Here is a 19,249-nt window from a genome sequence, read left to right as displayed (position 1 = left end):
TATTTTCCACCATAATTTGCAAATAAATTAATTAAAAATCCTACAATGTGATTTTCTGGATTTTTTTCCCTCATTTTTTCTGTCATAGTTGAAGTGAACCTATGATGTAAATTACAGGCCTCTCTCATCTTTAAGTGGGAGAACTTGCACAATTGGTTGCTGACTAAACACTTTTTTTGCCCCTCTGTAATTACAGACTGTATAATACTGTATATTTCCTTATTTTTGCTGCCTATTGGGTCCCCTACGGGCCTGGGTCCAGAGGCTTCAGCCCCGGTGAGCCCCTGCATTAATCCTGCCCTGAATGGATATGCTGTTGTGTTTTGATATACAAATTAAACTTGTGACAGTCATTGATAACAACTATGGTTTGAGAATGTGGACACTTAATGCAAAGGGTTGGTTTCAGTCCTGGTCATGGCCTGGTTTGTTAACGTTACAACTTTGAGACTATGAGGGAAGACTATAGTGCTCAATAAACACTAAACTATAGAGTTCATAATAGCAGTTCATAAAGGGTTCATTCATCATACCAAACTTTATTGACACTTCTTGAGCAGTTTAACATAAACAGATATCAGGCATTGCATAATTGGGACTTCAGTGAATGTCATTACAAACAAAGGGTTAACATCTACTCGTATTTTGCGACAGGATTTCCAGAAGCTTCTCTTATATTAATTAGCTTTAAAATATACTATGTACAAAAGTCTACAACATAGATCAAAACTCTGGGGTGAAGATGTTGAGGACTAGTGTGTGTGGGTGGTTGGGTGTGTGAGTGTGTGTCAGCGAGAGGACTAGTGTGTGTGTCAGCGAGAGTGCGAGCGCCTGAAAGGGGCAGTTTATTTCCAGACTTTGACGATGCCGTCTCTGGACGAAGTGACGATGAAGCCCTGTGTGGTCTGGAAAGTGGCGATGTCAGTGATGATGTCATGGTGGCCCACGGGGAGGGACTCTGGGCCCCTGCGGGGTGCGTCCTCTGTGGCTCCACTCTTCTGTTTGCTGTGGATCTCCTGACAGGACAGGGAATGTAGGTCAATCTCTACCCGTCTTGTGGTTTCTTATTCATACATGTTTATAACACTGCACATAAATTGCTCTCCCGGGGACAGAAATGATGTATTGAACACCTCATTGTAGGACATGGTGCTTAGAGGAATACACTGAATACACTGCCACCGTCCTATCAGGGCATACCTGTACAACCTCGGTGCCCTCGATGATCTTGCGGCTGTAGAGGACTGAGGGACAGTGCAGCGGTTCATTGGCTCCACCTGCCACGATGTAGGACCTCTCTGGGTAAGCCAAGTCCCAGAACCTGGTAATAACACAGTATAGAAATAAGACTTGACTGACAAAACAAACACGCTAACGCCATCCAACACACTTCTTGGCTAAGCCAAATTGTCAAACACAAACTTAAATGTCATCCGGCAAACATACATGGTCAGAACTGGGTTAAATATATCAGAAGGATGGTTAGTCTAGTCGAGACTATTGCAAACATACCTGATTCTCATGTCGGAGCCAGCTGTGAGGAGGAGGGGGTTTCCGTCTGCAGGGCTGCAGTAGATCCCATGGACACTGTGGGGGGACGGCTGCATCTCTGAGAGAGGGGGAGCAGAGCTGGCCCACAGCGTGAACTTCCTGTCCCCAGTCTCCATGTCCCACATGGATACCTCATTGTTGCCCTGGACCGCTACAAAACACACAAATAATAATAATATATAATAATAATAATATATAATAATAATAATATATGCCATTTAGCAGACGCTTTTATCCAAAGCGACTTACAGTCATGTGTGCATACATTCTACGAATGGGTGGTCCCGGGGATCGAACCCACTACCCTGGCGTTACAAGCGCCATGCTCTACCAACTGAGCTACAGAAGGACCACAGTTTGATTTGCCCCTCAAAGAAAGGTTTTGTTAATAAAGATAAAAAAATATGATGACATCGAGTCTCACCAGCAATGACGGAGGATTGGTAGAGCGGGTGCATGAGCAGCCGTCTGATTCGTGCTCGGGTAGGGTGGGAGTGGTTTGAGATGGGGAGCTGGAACCGCATGTCCCAGCATGCCATAGTGCCGTTGCTTGTACCTGTGTGTGGACGAATCAGAATAGGATTCAGTGGATTCCTGACAAGTGCATGTCAGATAAGTCACAACTCTGTTTAAGTTTTCAATGCAGTTCAGACAAAATTCATTAAACATTTTCATACACACAACATGCACCACACATGACCCACATCCACCCACGTGCTCACACCAACACCCACGCACCCAGGCAGAGCCAGCACTGGTGCATGTCCACGGTGAAGGAGGTGATGAGGCCCAGGCGGAGGTCGTGGCGGAGGGTCCAGGCGTTGGAGTTGGAGCGCAGGTCCCAGCCCACCAGGGAGCCGTTCACCGTGGCGTAGGCCAGCACAGATTGGGCTCCAGAATTAAAATGGTGGACGTCCACCACGCAGCCGTCATCCTTCTGGTCCAGGAACCTGAGAGGACAGTCGATATAACAGTAAAATGTGGAGTAACTCATTATTACATTGTGGCATCAAAATGATACTGCAGTATCTACTGCATGATAATGATAACTACATGATACTGCATGATAATGATAACTATATGATACTGCAGCATTTACTGCATGATAATGATAACTACATGATACTGCATGATAATGATAACTACATGATACTGCAGCATTTACTGCATGATAATGATAACTACATGATACTGCAGCATTTACTGCATGATAATGATAACTACATGATACTGCAGTATTTACTGCATGATAATGATAACTACATGATACTGCAGTATTTACTGCATGATAATGATAACTACATGATACTGCATGATAATGATAACTACATGATACTGCAAGTCCATTGCTGGTGGATGAGGTGAGTTTCCCCCTACTATGTAAAGTTGATTTATTTTTCATTATTTTATTTCACCTTTATTTAACCAGGTAGGCTAGTTGAGAACAAGTTCTCATTTACAACTGCGACCTGGCCAAGATAAAGCATAGCAGTGCGACACAAACAACAAAACAGAGTTACACATGGAATTAACAAGCGTACAGTCAATAACACAATAAAATAAAAAAGTCTATATACAGTGTGTGTAAATGGTGTGAGGAGGTGGGCAATAAATAGGCCATAGTAGCGAATAATTACAATTTAGCAGATTAACACTGGAGTGATAAATGAGCAGATGATGATGTGCAAGTAGAGATACTGGTGTGCAAAAGAGCAGAAAAGTAAATAAAAACAATATGGGGATGAGGTAGGTAGATTGGGTGGGCTATTTACAGATGGTCTATGTACAGCTGCAGCGAGCGGTTAGCTGCTCAGATAGCTGATGTTTAAAGTTAGTGAGGGAAATATAAGTCTCCAGCTTCAAAGTGCTTTGTGTACCTCGGTAGAAAAGTGTTATATAAATCCAATAAATAATAATTATATCAACTACAGTAAATAAAACCAACTTTATGCTTGATCAACCCATGATGGATAGTACATACCTGGTCTGAAAGGGGTTAACTTTGGGTGATTTGGGGGGCTTGTTGGCCTCGATGGCCAGGAGCTGGATGGAACCGTTGTCTGAGGCAGCAGCCAGGTAGTGTGACCCCTGACAGAAGGTCAACGTCTTCACGTGGCCCCCGATGCGGGAGTACGTCAGCACTGACCTGTAAGACAGCATCAAAACATTCACACAGGTTGGATTGAGGCCTGTTGTTCATTAGTTTTTCCATCAACGTTTTGGTCATTTATAGCAGACGCTCTTATCCAGAGTGGCACCCTTATCCAGAGTGACGCCCTTATCCAGAGTGACGCCCTTATCCAGAGTGACGCCCTTATCCAGAGTGACGCCCTTATCCAGAGTGACGCCCTTATCTAAGTGCATTCCAAGTAAATCTAAGATGGTCAACACAGGTAGAGCACATCGGTGAAAAGGTGAGCTCCTCCGATGAGCCTCTACTGACTCCCCATCCCGCATGCGGGAGCGTAATCATCGCCTGAAACTAATTAGCATAACGCAACGGACATAAATATCCCTAGAAAATATTGCTATTCATGAAAATCACAAATGAAATATATTGAGACACAGCTTAGCCTTTTGTTAATCACCCTGTCATCTCAGATTTTCAAAATATGCTTTACAGCCAAAGCTAGACAAGCATTTGTGTAAGTTTATCGATAGCCTAGCATAGCATTTTGTCCAGCTAGCAGCAGGTAACTTGGTCACGGAAATCAGAAAAGCAATCAAATTCAATCGTTTACCTTTGATGAGCTTCGGATGTTTTCACACACGAGACTCCCAGGTAGATAGCCAAAGTTCATTTTTTTCCCAAAAGATTATTTTTGTAGGCGAAATAGCTCCGTTTGTTCTTCACGTTTGGCTGAGAAATCGCCCGGAAATTGCAGTCACGAAAACGACAAAAAATATTCCAAATTAGCTCCATAATATCGACTGAAACATGGCAAACGTTGTTTATAATCAATCCTCAATGTGTTTTTCTAATATCTATTCGATAATATATCCGTCGGGACAATTCGTTTTTCAGTGGACCGATTGGAGTAATGGCTACCTCTGTATTTTACGCGAGAGTCACCCTGGGAGTCATCAGGTGACCAGTTACGCAATGTAGCCGCCTACGGCTATTCTTCAACATAAATGCGTAAAACTATGTCACAATGCTGTAGACACCTTGGGGAATACGTAGAAAGCGTAAGCTGGTTGATGGCACATTCACAGCTCAATTCGCAGCGCTTTCAAAATATGGGGCACTTCCAGGTTGGATTCTTCTCAGGCTTTCGCCTGCAACATCAGTTCTGTTATAATCACAGACAATATCTTTACAGTTTTGGAAATGTTAGAGTGTTTTCTATCCAAAGCTGTCAATTATATGCATATTCTAGCATCTTGTCCTGACAAAATATCCCGTTTAAAACGGGAACGTTTTTTTCTCTCCAAAAATGAAAATACTGCCCTTAAGAGTCGCAACAGGTTTTAATACACTTCCATATACAGTGCCTTCAGAAAGTACTCACACCCCTTGACTTTTTGCACATTTTGTTGTGATACAGCCTGAATGAATTCCGAATGAAAAGCTGAAATATCTTGAGTGATGAGTATTTCTGTCTGTAATAAATCCCTTTTGTGGGGAAAAAACTAATTCCGATTGGCAGGACCTGTCTCCCCAATGGGTGGGCCTGGCTCCCAAGTAGGTGGACCTATGCCCTCCCAGGCCCACTCATGGCTCCACCCCTTCCTAGTCATGTGAAATGCCATTCTGTACCATCACTCATTAATACCCTTTACACTTGTGTATATAAGATAGTTGTTGTGAAATTGTTAGGTTAGATTACTCGTTGGTTATTACTGCATTGTCGGAACTAGAAGCACAAGCATTTCGCTACACTCACATTAACATCTGCTAACCATGTGTATGTGACAAATAAAATTGGATTTGAAATGGGCAGGAAATAGTAATGAATGCTCATGAAATATACTGTCATTTGCACATATCAGCACATTCATCTCTTAAGTGATCATATTTTATGGAAAATTTATCTGAGAGGAACTAAAAATATCTGAAAAATGTGTTTATGTGGAGGCTAACCTTAACACCAAAGGTTTTTTACAGCTTGACTTTATCCACTAGTGGAAACTTAAACATAACTGTCAACAAAATATCTAATTGTTTAGAATTTTAAAAAGTTAAGAACATAACAACCAGATTAATTAGTTGAAACATTAAATCATTAAATCTTCTGACCCACTAGAATTGTGATACAGTGAATTTTAAGTGAAATAATCTGACTGTAAACGATTGTTTGAAATATTACTTGCGTCATGCAACTTTGCAAAACTATAGTTTGGTTTCAGCGTAGCCTAGTGTTTTGAGCGTTGGACTAGTAACCGAAAGGTTGCAAGTTCAAATCCCAGAGCTGACAAGGTACAAATCTGTCGTTCTGCCCCTGAACAAGGCAGTTAACCCACTGTTCCTAGGCCGTCATTGAAAATAAGAATTTGTTCTTAACTGACTTGCCTGGTAAAATAAAAAATAAATAAACACACACACAAACCAATCTGGACCTACCATCTACACACACACACCAATCTGGACCTACCATCTACACACACACCAATCTGGACCTACCATCTACACACACACCAATCTGGACCTACCATCTACACACACACCAATCTGGACCTACCATCTACACACACACCAATCTGGACCTACCATCTACACACACACCAATCTGGACCTACCATCTACACACACACCAATCTGGACCTACCATCTACACACACACCAATCTGGACCTGCCATCTACACACACACCAATCTGGACCTGCCATCTACACACACACCAATCTGGACCTGCCATCTACACACACACCAATCTGGACCTACCATCTACACACACACCAATCTGGACCTACCATCTACACACACACCAATCTGGACCTACCATCTACACACACACCAATCTGGACCTACCATCTACACACACACCAATCTGGACCTACCATCTACACACACACCAATCTGGACCTGCCATCACTCTACACATGCAGAGAAAGTCTCAAAATCCTTTGTAAGAACACTTCTAAAATACGCCCCCTTCCACCATATGCCTCCACCCCAATGATGGTCTAACCCACCCCAATGATGGTCTAACCCTAACCCACCCAAATGATGGTCTAACCCACCTCAATGATGGTCTAAACCCACCTCAATGAGTCTCAATGATGGTCTAACCCACCCCAATGATGGTCTAACACAATGATGGTCTAACCCTCAAACCCACCCCAATGATGGTCTAACCCACCCAATGATGGTCTAACCCACCCCAATGATGGTCTAACCCTAACCCACCTCAATGATGGTCTAACCCACCCCAATGATGGTCTAACCCTAACCCACCCCAATGATGGTCTAACCCACCCCAATGATGGTCTAACCCACCTCAATGATGGTCTAACCCACCTCAATGATGGTCTAACCCACCCTCAATGATGGTCTAACCCACCTCAATGATGGTCTAACCCACCTCAATGATGGTCTAACCCACCTCAATGATGGTCTAACCCACCTCAATGATGGTCTAACCCACCTCAATGATGGTCTAACCCACCCCAATGATGGTCTAACCCTAACCCACCTCAATGATGGTCTAACCCACCCCAATGATGGTCTAACCCACCTCAATGATGGTCTAACCCACCCCAATGATGGTCTAACCCTAACCCACCTCAATGATGGTCTAACCCACCCCAATGATGGTCTAACCCTAACCCACCTCAATGATGGTCTAACCCACCCCAATGATGGTCTAACCCACCCCAATGATGGTCTAACCCACCCCAATGATGGTCTAACCCACCCAAATGATGGTCTAACCCACCCCAAATGATGGTCTAACCCACCCCAATGATGGACTAACCCACCCCAATGATGGTCTAACCCACCCCAATGATGGTCTAACCCTAACCCACACCAATGATGGTCTAACACCTCATTCGGCCGCCTTTCGTTCCAGTACTCTGCTGCCTGTGACTGGAACGAATTGCAAAAATCGCTGAAGTTGGAGACTTTTATCTCCCTCACCAACTTCAAACATCAGCTAGCTGAGCAGCTAACCGATCGCTGCAGCTGTACATAATCTATTGGTAAATAGCACACCCATTTTCACCTACCTCATCCCCACAGTTTTTATTTATTTACTTTTCTGCTCTTTTGCACATCAATATCTCTACCTGTACATGATCATCTGATAAGTTATCACTCCAGTGTTAATCTGCAATATTGTAATTATTCGCCTACCTCCTCATGCCTTTTGCACACATTGTATATAGACTCCCCTTTTTTTCTCTGTGTTACTGACTTGTTAATTGTTTACTCCATGTGTAACTCTGTGTTGTCTGTTCACACTGCTATGCTTTATCTTGGCCAGGTCGCAGTTGCAAATGAGAACCTGTTCTCAACTAGCCTACCTGGTTAAATAAAGGTGAAATAAAATAAAATAAAATAAAAAACCCTAACCCACCTCAATGATGGTCTAACCCACCCCAATGATGGTCTAACCCACCCCAATGATGGTCTAACCCACCCCAATGATGGTCTAACCCACCCCAATGATGGTCTAACCCACCCCAATGATGGTCTAACCCACCCCAATGATGGTCTAACCCACCCCAATGATGGTCTAACCCACCCCAATGATGGTCTAACCCACCCCAATGATGGTCTAATTCTAACCCACCCCAATGATGTTCTAACCCACCCCAATGATCTTGTTAATTGTTTACTCCATGTGTAACTCTGTGTTGTCTGTTCACACTGCTATGCTTTATCTTGGCCAGGTCGCAGTTCTAACCCACCCCAATGATGATCTAAGCCTAACCCACCCCAATGATGATCTAAGTCTAACCCACCCCAATGATGATCTAAGTCTAACCCACCCCAATGATGATCTAAGTCTAACCCACCTCACTGATGGTCTAACCCACCCCAATGATGGTCTAAGTCTAACCCACCCCAATGATGGTCTAACCCACCCCAATGATGGTCTAGGTCTAACCCACCCCAATGATGGTCTAACCCACCCCAATGATGGTCTAATTCTAACCCACCCCAATGATGTTCTAACCCACCCCAATGATGATCCAAGTCTAACCCACCCCAATGATGTCTAAGTCTAACCCACCCCAATGATGGTCTAACCCACCCCAATGATGATCTAAGTCTAACCCACCCCAATGATGGTCTAACCCACCCCAATGATGGTCTAACCCTAACCCACCTCAATGATGGTCTAACCCACCCCAATGATGGTCTAAGTCTAACCCACCCCAATGATGGTCTAACCCACCCCAATGATGATCTAAGCCTAACCCACCCCAATGATGGTCTAAGCGTAACCCACCCCAATGATGGTCTAACCCACCCCAATGATGGTCTAACCCACCCCAATGATGGTCTAACCCTAACCCCTAACCCACCCCAATGATGGTCTAACCCACCCCAATGATGGTCTAACCCACCCCAATGATGGTCTAAACCCTAACCCACCCACCCCAATGAATCTAATGATGGTCCCACCCCAATGATGGTCTAACCCTAACCCACCCCAATGATGGTCTAACCCACCCCAATGATGATCTAAGCCTAACCCACCTCAATGATGGTCTAACCCACCCCAATGATGGTCTAACCCACCCCAATGATGGTCTAACCCACCCCAATGATGGTCTAACCCAGAGCCACTCCTTAAAGCTGTGATCTGCATGAGGTGAAGCAGCACCACTGGTGGCTGCAGGCGCGTTTGTTATTGTTTTTAAATGTGGCAGAGGAGCATCCTGCATCGTGGTGAACAAAAATCACAGTACATAATCTGCTGTTCTGTCGCACATTCAATGATGTGCAAACTATGGTTGAAGTAACAACTTTGTTGTTGTAATACTGCGAGCGGACGTGTCAGTTTCACCGCTACAGATTCCAGCTTTAGCTAAACTGGAGCTGGTTGGTTATTGGTTACTACTTGGTTAACTGGTTGGTTGTTGTTTACTACTTGGTTAACTGGTTGGTTATTGGTTGCTACTAGGTTAACTGGTTGGCTATTGGTTACTACTTGGTTAACTGGTTGGCTATTGGTTACTACTTGGTTAACTGGTTGGCTATTGGTTACTACTTGGTTAACTGGTTGGTTATTGGTTACTATTTGGTTGGCGTACCTGGTGGTAGTGGTTTTGCCCTCCATCTTCTGGCTGTCCCAGACCTTGACGGTGCCGTCGTTGGAGGCCGTGGCGAAGATGGAGTGCTCGTCTGACACACGGATACGGTTGACAGCAGACTTGTGCTCATGGAGGTGGGCCACTAGAAGACCCTTAGGGTGCCACCCTGCAAAGCAAAACAACAACACAATGTGGATGTGGAGGGGCCGTGACTAACCCTACTGCTTGTTGACATTTCTGCTGTGCTTAGTCCAAATTGGCAAGAAACACACCTCTAATGGTATATTAAACAATATAATGACCAAAAAAGAATACATTGTGGAGTCAATAGTTTGACTTTATTTTATTTTTACAGGGACATGGCACTACTTTATGGCACTACTTTACCTGGTGGAGGCGGACGACTCTCCCATTCAGCGCTCTCCATCATCTGCTTGGCCATGCGCTCTGCGCTGCACTGCTCCCTTTTCTGCTGCACCAGATGTTGAAGCTCCGCCTTGCACGTGTTGAGACGACGCTGATAGGTTGAGACAGCGCCTGCAGACTGCCCCACAGGGACACCAAGGGAGGCTGTGGTCTTCCTGGTCTGAGTCCCCGCCCCTTCAGGCACCTGGTGGAGTACACAGAGATAGAAGGTAGACTACCAGACTGGACCAGGCTATAAAATAAATAAATTAGTATATCAATCACTAGATCATTCAACCCTCGTCCCCGCTTATTCTTAGCAGACATCATAGGTTAACCCCTTATGTACCGCGGGGAGCTGTGGTGCCGTAGCCGCTGACTCCTGAGAGCCAAACATGCTCTTCCACTCTTCATTCATGTTGGAGTCCTGTTTGGTGTGTTTCCGGGCTGAAGACAGAAAGAGAAATACAGAAAAAGCTAAGAAACACTAGTTAAGAAGCATTCAGCACTAGAGGTCAAAAGCTTAGGGACTGTTGGATTAAATAGCCATTAAGTTGAAAGGGGCTCCCTATTTTCAGCTCTTCCAATTAAGCCATGGAGAAGCACTACGGTTTCAAACATCTAATGAAAATACTAACAGGAGACGGCAGGCATTAAAAGGAGTTGAAGGCCAATGCAGATACAACAGGTTTTAAGACCACCAGACTACGTGAAGCAGTTGGGAGCTGGGAGATATGCTAATCACAGGACATGTTATAGTGAGTAGTTAAATTAGTCACCAGCAGCAGTCCAACACTCCAAAAGGACAGTTCCATGCGATTGAAACATACCAGCTGCAACACACAGTTACTTTTAGCCCACGGTAAATTGTGTCAGACAAGCTACTAACAGTGCCTATGAAAAAAACACTCCAAAACACCAAACAGGTTAGATGTTAATATACTGTACCTGTTATCCTATGGAGTAGATACACAACACAATCTTTCAGTATGTCCTTGAATAAATACTTTCTATTGAATACCATGGAGTCTAGACCCATATGGAATTTAACTGGTATAGTATTACTTAAACAGACTAAGGGTCTTAGATCCATTGTTTACACTACTGCCAGAGAGCACACAAGCTTTTTTAAAAAAACGTGATTTTCCCTAGGGGGAGTCTGCCTGGTATGTTAACAAAACTCAAGACCAGTCTGACATTTTATTTGACTACAGGGAAAAGAAGATGTTTGTGTGTTGCCGCAGGAATAGCCAAATAAAGGTTTGAACTGAACACTAACATGTACTGCTCTGTCGTGTGTAGACAGCCACAGAGGTAATGAGAAAATGTGAAAACTCTGCTTGTCCTGATGCAGTTTAACCCATCTAGTGAATTAAATGTAATGAGGCGATGTGGGTAATCTGGGGGAAATGATGTCTGTATGGGATTATTTGTTATGCACATCATTACAGGCTGAACCACACCAGCAATATACCAGATGCTGTGGCGATGAAGTCTGCAAATAGAAATGACAGGTCATTGATATCAAACATGGGGAAAATATAACAACTATAAATCAACCTATCCAATCTTTTCAGTGTTTACACACAAGTGTTTTCTTCTTCTTCAATAATTGGGCAAAAGATTAGAATTGGGGTGTCTGTGTAAATGCAGCCTTTGGGTTTGTGTACCCCTCTGCCATTACAGGGGTGTACTTTGACCACCAGGTGTCAGTGGCGTCCCTACCTCTCTTGTCCTCGGCCTCCTGTTTAGGTTTGACCAGGTCCACCTGGCGTCCCATGATGCCCAGCGTGGCCAGGTCAATGACCCCACTCTGGACTGCCTCCCCAAGGTGGCTCTGGTCTCCCATGTTGGCCTTGGCCTTGTTGGACTTGAGCATGAAGTCCTTCAGTGCTAGCAGCTTGTCCTCTTCAGCCTCCGTCATCCCCTAGAATTAATAATTATCACCATTGTTGTGATCATCATCATCATCATAACAATAATGGTCAAATGTTGTGCATTATATGGAAACATTACATTTCCCATCCATGTAACGTCGAGACATCACCCCCGCCCTCTGACCTGAGAGAGCAGTTTCTTAAGCAGCTGGGCAATGGCGGGGTCCTCCGGAATGGGGCATTCTGGGAGTGAGCCGCTGCGCTTCTTCTGCCGCAGCAGCAGGTGGCGGAAGAGGCTGGCGATGTCTTTGGAGCGCAGGGAGTAGTCGAAGATGGAGCGGCTCACTGGCTCCTTCAGCACACTCAGAAGTACTATCTCTTTATCAATCTGAGAGGAAACACAGCCTCATTTAACATAGCACAGTATCACACCATAACATAGCACAGTATCACACCATAACATAACATAGCACAGTACACCATAGCATAGCATAGTACAGTATACCATAACACAGCATAGTATAGTACACCTTATCATAGCACAGTACACCATAGCAAAGCACAGCACACCATAACATAGTACAGTACACCATAACATAGTACACCATAGTATAGCACACCATAACATAGCACAGTACAACACACCATAACACCTCATAACATAGCGAAGCACAGCACACAATAACATAGCACAGTACACCATAACATAGCATACACTAACATACCATACCATACCATAGCACAGCACACCATAACATAGCACAGCAGACCATAACCTAGCATAGCACAGCACACCATAACATAGCACAGTACAACACACCATAACACCTCATAACATAGCGAAGCACAGCACACCATAAAATAGCACAGTACAACACACCATAACATAGCACCTCATAACATAGCGAAGTACAGCACGCCATAGCCTAGCATAGTACACCATAACATAGCATAGCACAGACCAGCACACCATAACATAGCACAATACAGCACATCATAACCAAGCATAGCAAAGTACAGCACACCATAGAATAGCACCACATAACATAATTTAATAAGAGTCTGGGAGATTCTTTCAATGTGTGTAGAAGTCTTACCTGTATGATGGGCTGGGTGATGAAGGGGTTGAGGTGAGGCATCAGTTTGCAGTAGACGTCTGCTATGTTGAGATGCTGGGCCACCACGGTGATGAAGCCCACCGCCCCATAGCGGATCCACAGGTTGGGGTGGCACAGGAATGGGGCTTTCAAAATAAGGGGAAAAGTTAATCACAAAAAGTGCCTTTTATACATAGTATAGTAACAACATTATCCTTCTCCTGCCGTCTCTAAGCTCCTCTCTACCCCATCTCACCGATGTCACTGACAAACTCGTAGATGTGTGGTTTCTGCAGCAGGCCCAGCTGGCACATGCAGGTGAGAGAGTTGAGGGCCTTGTAGATGACAAACTCCTCCGCATCACTCAGACCCTGCTGCAGGAGGGGCTTCAGGATGGATGAGCTCTGCCAGCCCACGTACGCCGCCACACCTGGAGGAAATGGAGATGGAAAGAGAGATGGAAAGAGAGGGAGAGAGCGAGAGATGGAAAGAGAGAGAGAGATGGAAAGAGAGAGAGATGGAAAGAGAGGGAGAGAGATGGAAAGAGAGGGAGAGAGATGGAAGAGAGAGAGAGATGGAAAGAGAGAGAGATGGAAAGATGGAGAGAGAGATGGAAAGAGAGAGAGAGAGATGGAAAGAGAGAGAGATGGAGAGAGAGATGGAAAGAGGGAGAGTAAAAGATAAAAATAAAAGACAGAGACCAAGAGGAAGTGGGGAGGAGGGGGAGGCAGGGAGAGAGAGTGGAAAGCGAAAGACGGGTCATTGAAGAGAAAATACATTCTAGGATCTCTATATCTCGGAGACTTCCTGCATGTACACATCCAGCTAGTCCATTAGCATATTTGAGTGATTAAGTGTGGGAACCGTGTCTGTGGCACAGTCCTGCCCCTTACCCACGATGCTGTCGAAGAAGGCTCCCCTGAGGTGCCAGTCATTCTTGTCATTCAGGAAAGTGATCATGTGGGACAGAAGCACGTCGTTGGCCTTCTGCCGGCCGAAGAAGACGCAGAGCCGCGTGATGCCATTCTCCATCAGCGACTGCTTGACGATGTTCTCAGAGTCACTCAGTAACGTAACCACCTTCTGCTGCACCATCTCATGAAGCGCCTGCAGCTCTGTCAGGAGGAACAGGAAGTCAGAACAGAATATAATTTTCCCAAGGGAGCGTTTGGCTGCGGCATTCAGTATCCATGTTTCGGTGATAAACCTCTACCTCCGATCTGATATTTGAGAGAGAGGAGGCCTTAAAATTACCAGAGTCGTAGTTCTCATTAGGGTGGAGGGTCTCCTCTGTGTCCTCCCCATTCAAGTCGTGCTCCATATTCAGGTTATTCTCCTGAACAAGCTCTAAAAAACGCAAAGCTGTCTCAGCCAGGTGGGCTATGTTCTCTGAGAAAAGGAGAGAAGTGAATGGATAGGCATTACAAACAACATAAATACTGTCAACCTTTGGACAATTAAGTGTGTAATCATATTTAGAGCGACCCGTGGTCATTGTCAGCCCAACTGACCTGCGTATGCCAGCCTGACGATGGTGGCGTCGTCCTGCGCCAGGTGGGCGATGCCTGGCAGGATGTACTCTGGGTAGATGTTGACATCGTTACGGGGAACCTCCTTCACCAGCGCCAGCACCTTGGCTAGGGTGCGCACGGCCTGGGCCCTAACCCGTGGCGCCAGGTCGCTGCAGAAGTGCAGCAGGTATGGCGTGATGCGGTCCAGCAGCGTCTCCACCCTGAGGCGGCCCGCCAGGTGCAGCACCAGCTCCAGAGCCGCCAGCTTGGAGTCGCACGAACGCAGCGTCTGAAGGCAGGAGGTGATGACAGACACCAGCACCACCAGACCCTGCTCCTCCTTGGTCGACACCACACTCAACTCCTGGTCCCCCTTCTCAGGCTTCTCCGTCGACCCACCTGACCCTCCCCCGCGGAGGTTATGGAGGATGTTATCCAGGTCCTTGCGGATGACCAGCACACGCTCGTCTGCCGACTGGAAGGTCTCCTTGGCAAACTGGGCCATGTAGGGCTGCAGAAAGGTATAGAAGATGTCTGGGAAGGCGTTACCTCTCTGCTGCTTCAGGTACTCCTCCGCAGTCAGACGCTTCTCCGGCTCCCGCTGCACCATCTGGGCCACCTATGAGGAGAAAAGAGGGTTTTGGTAGTTACCAGGAGACAGCGGTACACTTAACAATTGGTGCTCAGGATGAATTTAGTATTTCACAAGAACATCTTCACGTGAAGATAAAACATATAGACTATTACTAGTTCTCTGATGTAATGGTCTTCTATTTTCATGAGAACATGCTCTGTCTGGAAGTGTCCTTTGCGATACGCCAGAAGTTGGGAGAGATCAAACAGTGGTACTCCCTCTGTGAAGAGCTCTGCGATGACACAACCTAAAAAACACATGAAATAACAGCCAGGGAAGGGGAATGTACATTAGATGTTTAAACACTCAATGTCGATCATACAACTACTCGTAATTGGACGAGTCCATGGCATCCACTTATCTCTCTCTCTATTGCCCCTAAACAGAAAATATGTTTCAGCTATGAAAGTTACCTGCTGAGAAGATATCCATTGCCTGTTTGAGCTCTCCCCTGCTCCTCTGGCTGTTGCTGGTGAGGTCCACCAGAGGGGTATTCTGGTCGCTCTCTGTGGTGAACATACTCCCATCCACAAACCTCTCGGGGGCGATGTAACATGTCCTCCGTCGAGACGTGTCAAAGAAGTAATTAAAGTCAGCTGGGTTGTCCTCAGGCAGATAGGTGGGCTTGAAGCTGGCAAAGTCAGTGAGCAGCACCCAGTTCCAGCTGGTCACCATCACGTTTTCTGTCTTAATGTCACCGTGGCGCACGCCCGATTTGTGCGCCTGGTCTACGGCGGTGAGGATCTGGAAGGCTAGCCAGCGCTTCTCCACATTGTTGAGGAAGGGTCGCGTGCTGATGCGATCATATAAGTTGTCCCGGACATACTGGCGGAAGAGGATGGCTGCTTTCTCAGTGAGGGAGGCCTTCTGGAAGGGCAGGCAGTTCTGGCACGAGTGCAGTCTGATCTTTAGCTCCTCCAGCTCCTGCTTGTAGCTGGTGAGAGGTAGAGATGGGTCCTGGATGGCAAACACCTTCACCACCACCAGGCCTTCCCTGTGCTTGGCGCGGGCCACCTTAAAGAAGCGCGTGCTGCCCAGGCTCTTGTCGTACTCGTGATCATGGATGTCAGAGAAGTAGCTGTCGACAGATAGGATCTGGGCAGGAGCGATCCCTGCCAGCTGATTCCCCATGGTTCTGCTTCACTCTGACCAGGGTCCTGGGTTGACATAGACATGAACAATCAAACACTTGCCAAAAATAAGAAAAACTAAAACAGATTCAATGATCGTAACAGTTTGTGAATGGCTCTCAAATCAGCCAATACAACCTAAAGTAATTTCCCACCTATTGCATAATTAAGCAATAAGGCCCGAGGCGGTGTGGTATATGGCCAATATACCATTGCAAAGGGCTGTTCTTATGCAAGACGCAAAGCAGAGTGCCTGGATACAGCCCTTAGCTGTGGTATGTTGGTCACATTCCAAACACCCAAAGTGTCTTATTGCTATTATAAAATACTAACAAACATAATTAGAACAGTAAAAATAAATGTTTTGTAATATCCGTGGTATATGGTCTCTCTCTCCCGAAAGGTTGCAAGTTCGAATCCCCGAGCTGACAAGGTACAAATCTGTCGTTCTGCCCATGAACAGGCAGTTAACCCACTGTTCCTAGGCCGTCATTGAAAATAAGAATTTGTTCTTAACTGACTTGCCTAGTAAAATAGGTAAAATAAAAATTAAATACACACGGCTGAATGCTGTTTTAGCCAATCAGCATCCAGTATCCAAACTACCCAGCTCAAAATAAACAATACACCTAGCCGGAAACCCTTCCCATACAATAAAAAAGGATTTGCTACACAGTTACAGAGAGCAACCACAAAGGTGGGCTATCAAATCCAATTTTATTTGTCACATACCCGCAATAACATTGCTAAACATGTGTATGTATGACAACAACAACGGTATGTATGAATGTAAATAGCACAGCTAAGTAAATAATAACTGTGGTTACAGTACTGGCTACAAATTGATATCTAGTTAGCTGCTTTCAAACTCGTTAAGTGCTACTTACTCTGCCATGAAAATGGGATCAAATGCATTGCCTCATCATGTAAGGACTGTACACTGTGATGATGACAGTGCAATAACATGCGCATGAATGTCAGTCAATCTACTAAACAAAGAAAAAAATGCATAAAAACCGAATAGTACATACAGTTTGATATACTTACAATACAAATGGAACACAGAATGCACGTGACGTTGATGAAATTACAGTGCAGGGTATTGTTTACCAGATGGTTGAGATGCGGTGTAGTGCTGTTTGGCTTCGTATCTGGTTAGCATCTAGCTAACTTCATCGGTTCTAATATGTCATCCCCATGCATTTTGCTAAGACGACTCAATTTGAAAAAATATATAAATTGAGCCTCGAGATTTAGCTTATTCCATGGGTTCAGCTGACGGTTGAAGGAAAGTAGCATTTCCTGTAAAATCCAATAAGATAAAAAAATATATATATAATATCCCTCCGCAGGATGCATAGACACGTAAACAACCGTCACTTCCGGTTCTAGATTTCACTTTCAAAACACAAACTAGATGCGAAAGCATATGTGAGAAGCCTAACGTTACATGTTTTTTGTTTGATACTTTCGTCTGAGAAGTTGTCTAATGTCAATGAACGAGAAAAAGGGACGAGGAGAGGAACTGTTTAGATGATTCAAATACAGCCCTTTATCCCCGCCCCTTCTACGCGACTAGCGTGCTGATCTCACCGGTGACCGTCCGTCAGAGAGAAGCGACAGTGGAATTTACGGAAGATGCTGAAGAAACAGGAGCGGCTGGTAAGTTTCCGGATTTCTGAATGTTATATTCATATCTTCATATATTTACAACATAGTATATACCCAATAGTGAGTTGTATTTAGATATAAAGCAATGTGTTGACAATGGTTTTGTTCTAAAAGGACAGTGGGGGGAGCTGGCGCAAGGGAAAGACAATGTAACGTTAGCTAGCTACAGTACAGTATAATGTTACTGTCGAGAGCTCCATGATCACGAGAGGTGAGCGTGGTGTTGTGTCGCTAAAAATACTGTTTACTTGCCATGTATAAATTGCTGTCATACAGGATAACGTTAGTTGTTTGTTGTCACAGCGAACTTTGAGCTGGTTCAGGGATACATATGCAGCTTCATGTCAAAGAACAACAAAACCAACAATAGCTATCTAGGTACAAGAACTTGTAGTTTGCCATATCCCAACAACCATATCCTCGTAACTATCTATGACGGTTATATAAAGTCAAGTTAGCGTTATATTGCCCTGGCAGGCCCACTTTATTGCTGTCGTTTTCCACTAGCACGGAACGGCGATGTTACTAACCCCCTGGTGATGCTACCTTAAATACACAAATAGTTTAGTTTTTCTTACAATTTTAAACAAATCTACTTGCAAGCAACTAAACAACATGTTGAATTTTGCTGATCAATAAAACGTGTCAATGCAATAGTAGGTAGAGCAATGACCTAGATAGCACAACACACACTAACCACGAGGGTGTAGCTTTGGCTAAGCCTTGTTGCATTCAGTGTTCACGGTGTCGTTGTTATCGAGCATTGTGTTTTTGTTTCTGACAGGTTCATAAAGTTGACGGAATTTAATTCAGGGGATGTTGACTGAATTTAATTCAGGAGGTGTTTGCCAATTGACTGAATTAAATTCAGAATCCAGCAAGGCAATGCAACCAGCCACGTAAACAAACACGAACAATTAGCCTACACACAGACACACATACTTACATAGTCATTTGAATGGGGCTGCATGGGTGTATCAAGTCATTCACAGTCAGACAGCCTACATCAGAGAGAGAGAGTGTGAGTGTGAGAGAGAGCAACCAGAAAGTTTATCATTATCGACAAACATGCTATTCTTTCTCAGAGAGAGAGCCTCTGGGTTCAAAGAGGACCACCCAATTACTACAACAGCAAAATGTTCAACTAGCGTGGCGTGCACAGTAA

At 44.8% G+C, this 19,249-nt stretch overlaps 2 protein-coding genes across 4 annotated transcripts in view; one reads left to right on the top strand and one right to left on the bottom strand.

Moving 5' to 3' along the window:
- Positions 1–519: 519 nt before the first annotated feature.
- On the bottom strand, positions 520–17,935 carry pik3r4 (phosphoinositide-3-kinase, regulatory subunit 4). Of its 3 annotated transcripts, none has more exons than XM_046303434.1 (20): positions 17,461–17,935; positions 15,697–16,440; positions 15,397–15,530; positions 14,650–15,268; positions 14,393–14,527; positions 14,032–14,253; positions 13,395–13,568; positions 13,139–13,284; positions 12,226–12,429; positions 11,890–12,091; positions 11,639–11,659; positions 10,514–10,611; positions 10,147–10,369; positions 9,760–9,925; positions 3,533–3,697; positions 2,290–2,501; positions 1,976–2,107; positions 1,513–1,702; positions 1,201–1,321; positions 520–1,016 (listed from the first exon to the last, which is right to left on the bottom strand). In XM_046303434.1, exons 2-20 carry the CDS (start codon positions 16,412–16,414, stop codon positions 846–848), a joined length of 4,053 nt encoding a protein of 1,350 aa, XP_046159390.1. In that variant the 5' UTR covers positions 16,415–16,440; positions 17,461–17,935; the 3' UTR covers positions 520–845. The 3 variants fall into 3 exon arrangements, with proteins under 3 accessions (XP_046159390.1, XP_046159389.1, XP_046159391.1); XM_046303433.1 differs by lacking the exon at positions 11,639–11,659 and adding an exon at positions 10,944–10,997; XM_046303435.1 differs by lacking the exon at positions 11,639–11,659 and having other exon boundaries at positions 17,461–17,934.
- Positions 17,890–19,249, top strand: part of atp2c1 (ATPase secretory pathway Ca2+ transporting 1) — a 42,420-nt gene continuing 41,060 nt past the window's right edge. The window contains exon 1 of the mRNA XM_046303437.1: positions 17,890–18,075. Within this exon, the coding sequence (XP_046159393.1) occupies positions 18,052–18,075 (24 nt within the window). The 5' untranslated portion in view covers positions 17,890–18,051. The remainder of the gene's footprint in view (positions 18,076–19,249) is intronic.

Source organism: Oncorhynchus gorbuscha, linkage group LG15 (assembly GCF_021184085.1).
Source record: "Oncorhynchus gorbuscha isolate QuinsamMale2020 ecotype Even-year linkage group LG15, OgorEven_v1.0, whole genome shotgun sequence".
NCBI classification, from domain to species: Eukaryota; Metazoa; Chordata; class Actinopteri; order Salmoniformes; family Salmonidae; genus Oncorhynchus; species Oncorhynchus gorbuscha.
Note: the sequence above shows the minus strand (reverse complement) of the source record. Positions and strands in the feature narration are given on the sequence as shown.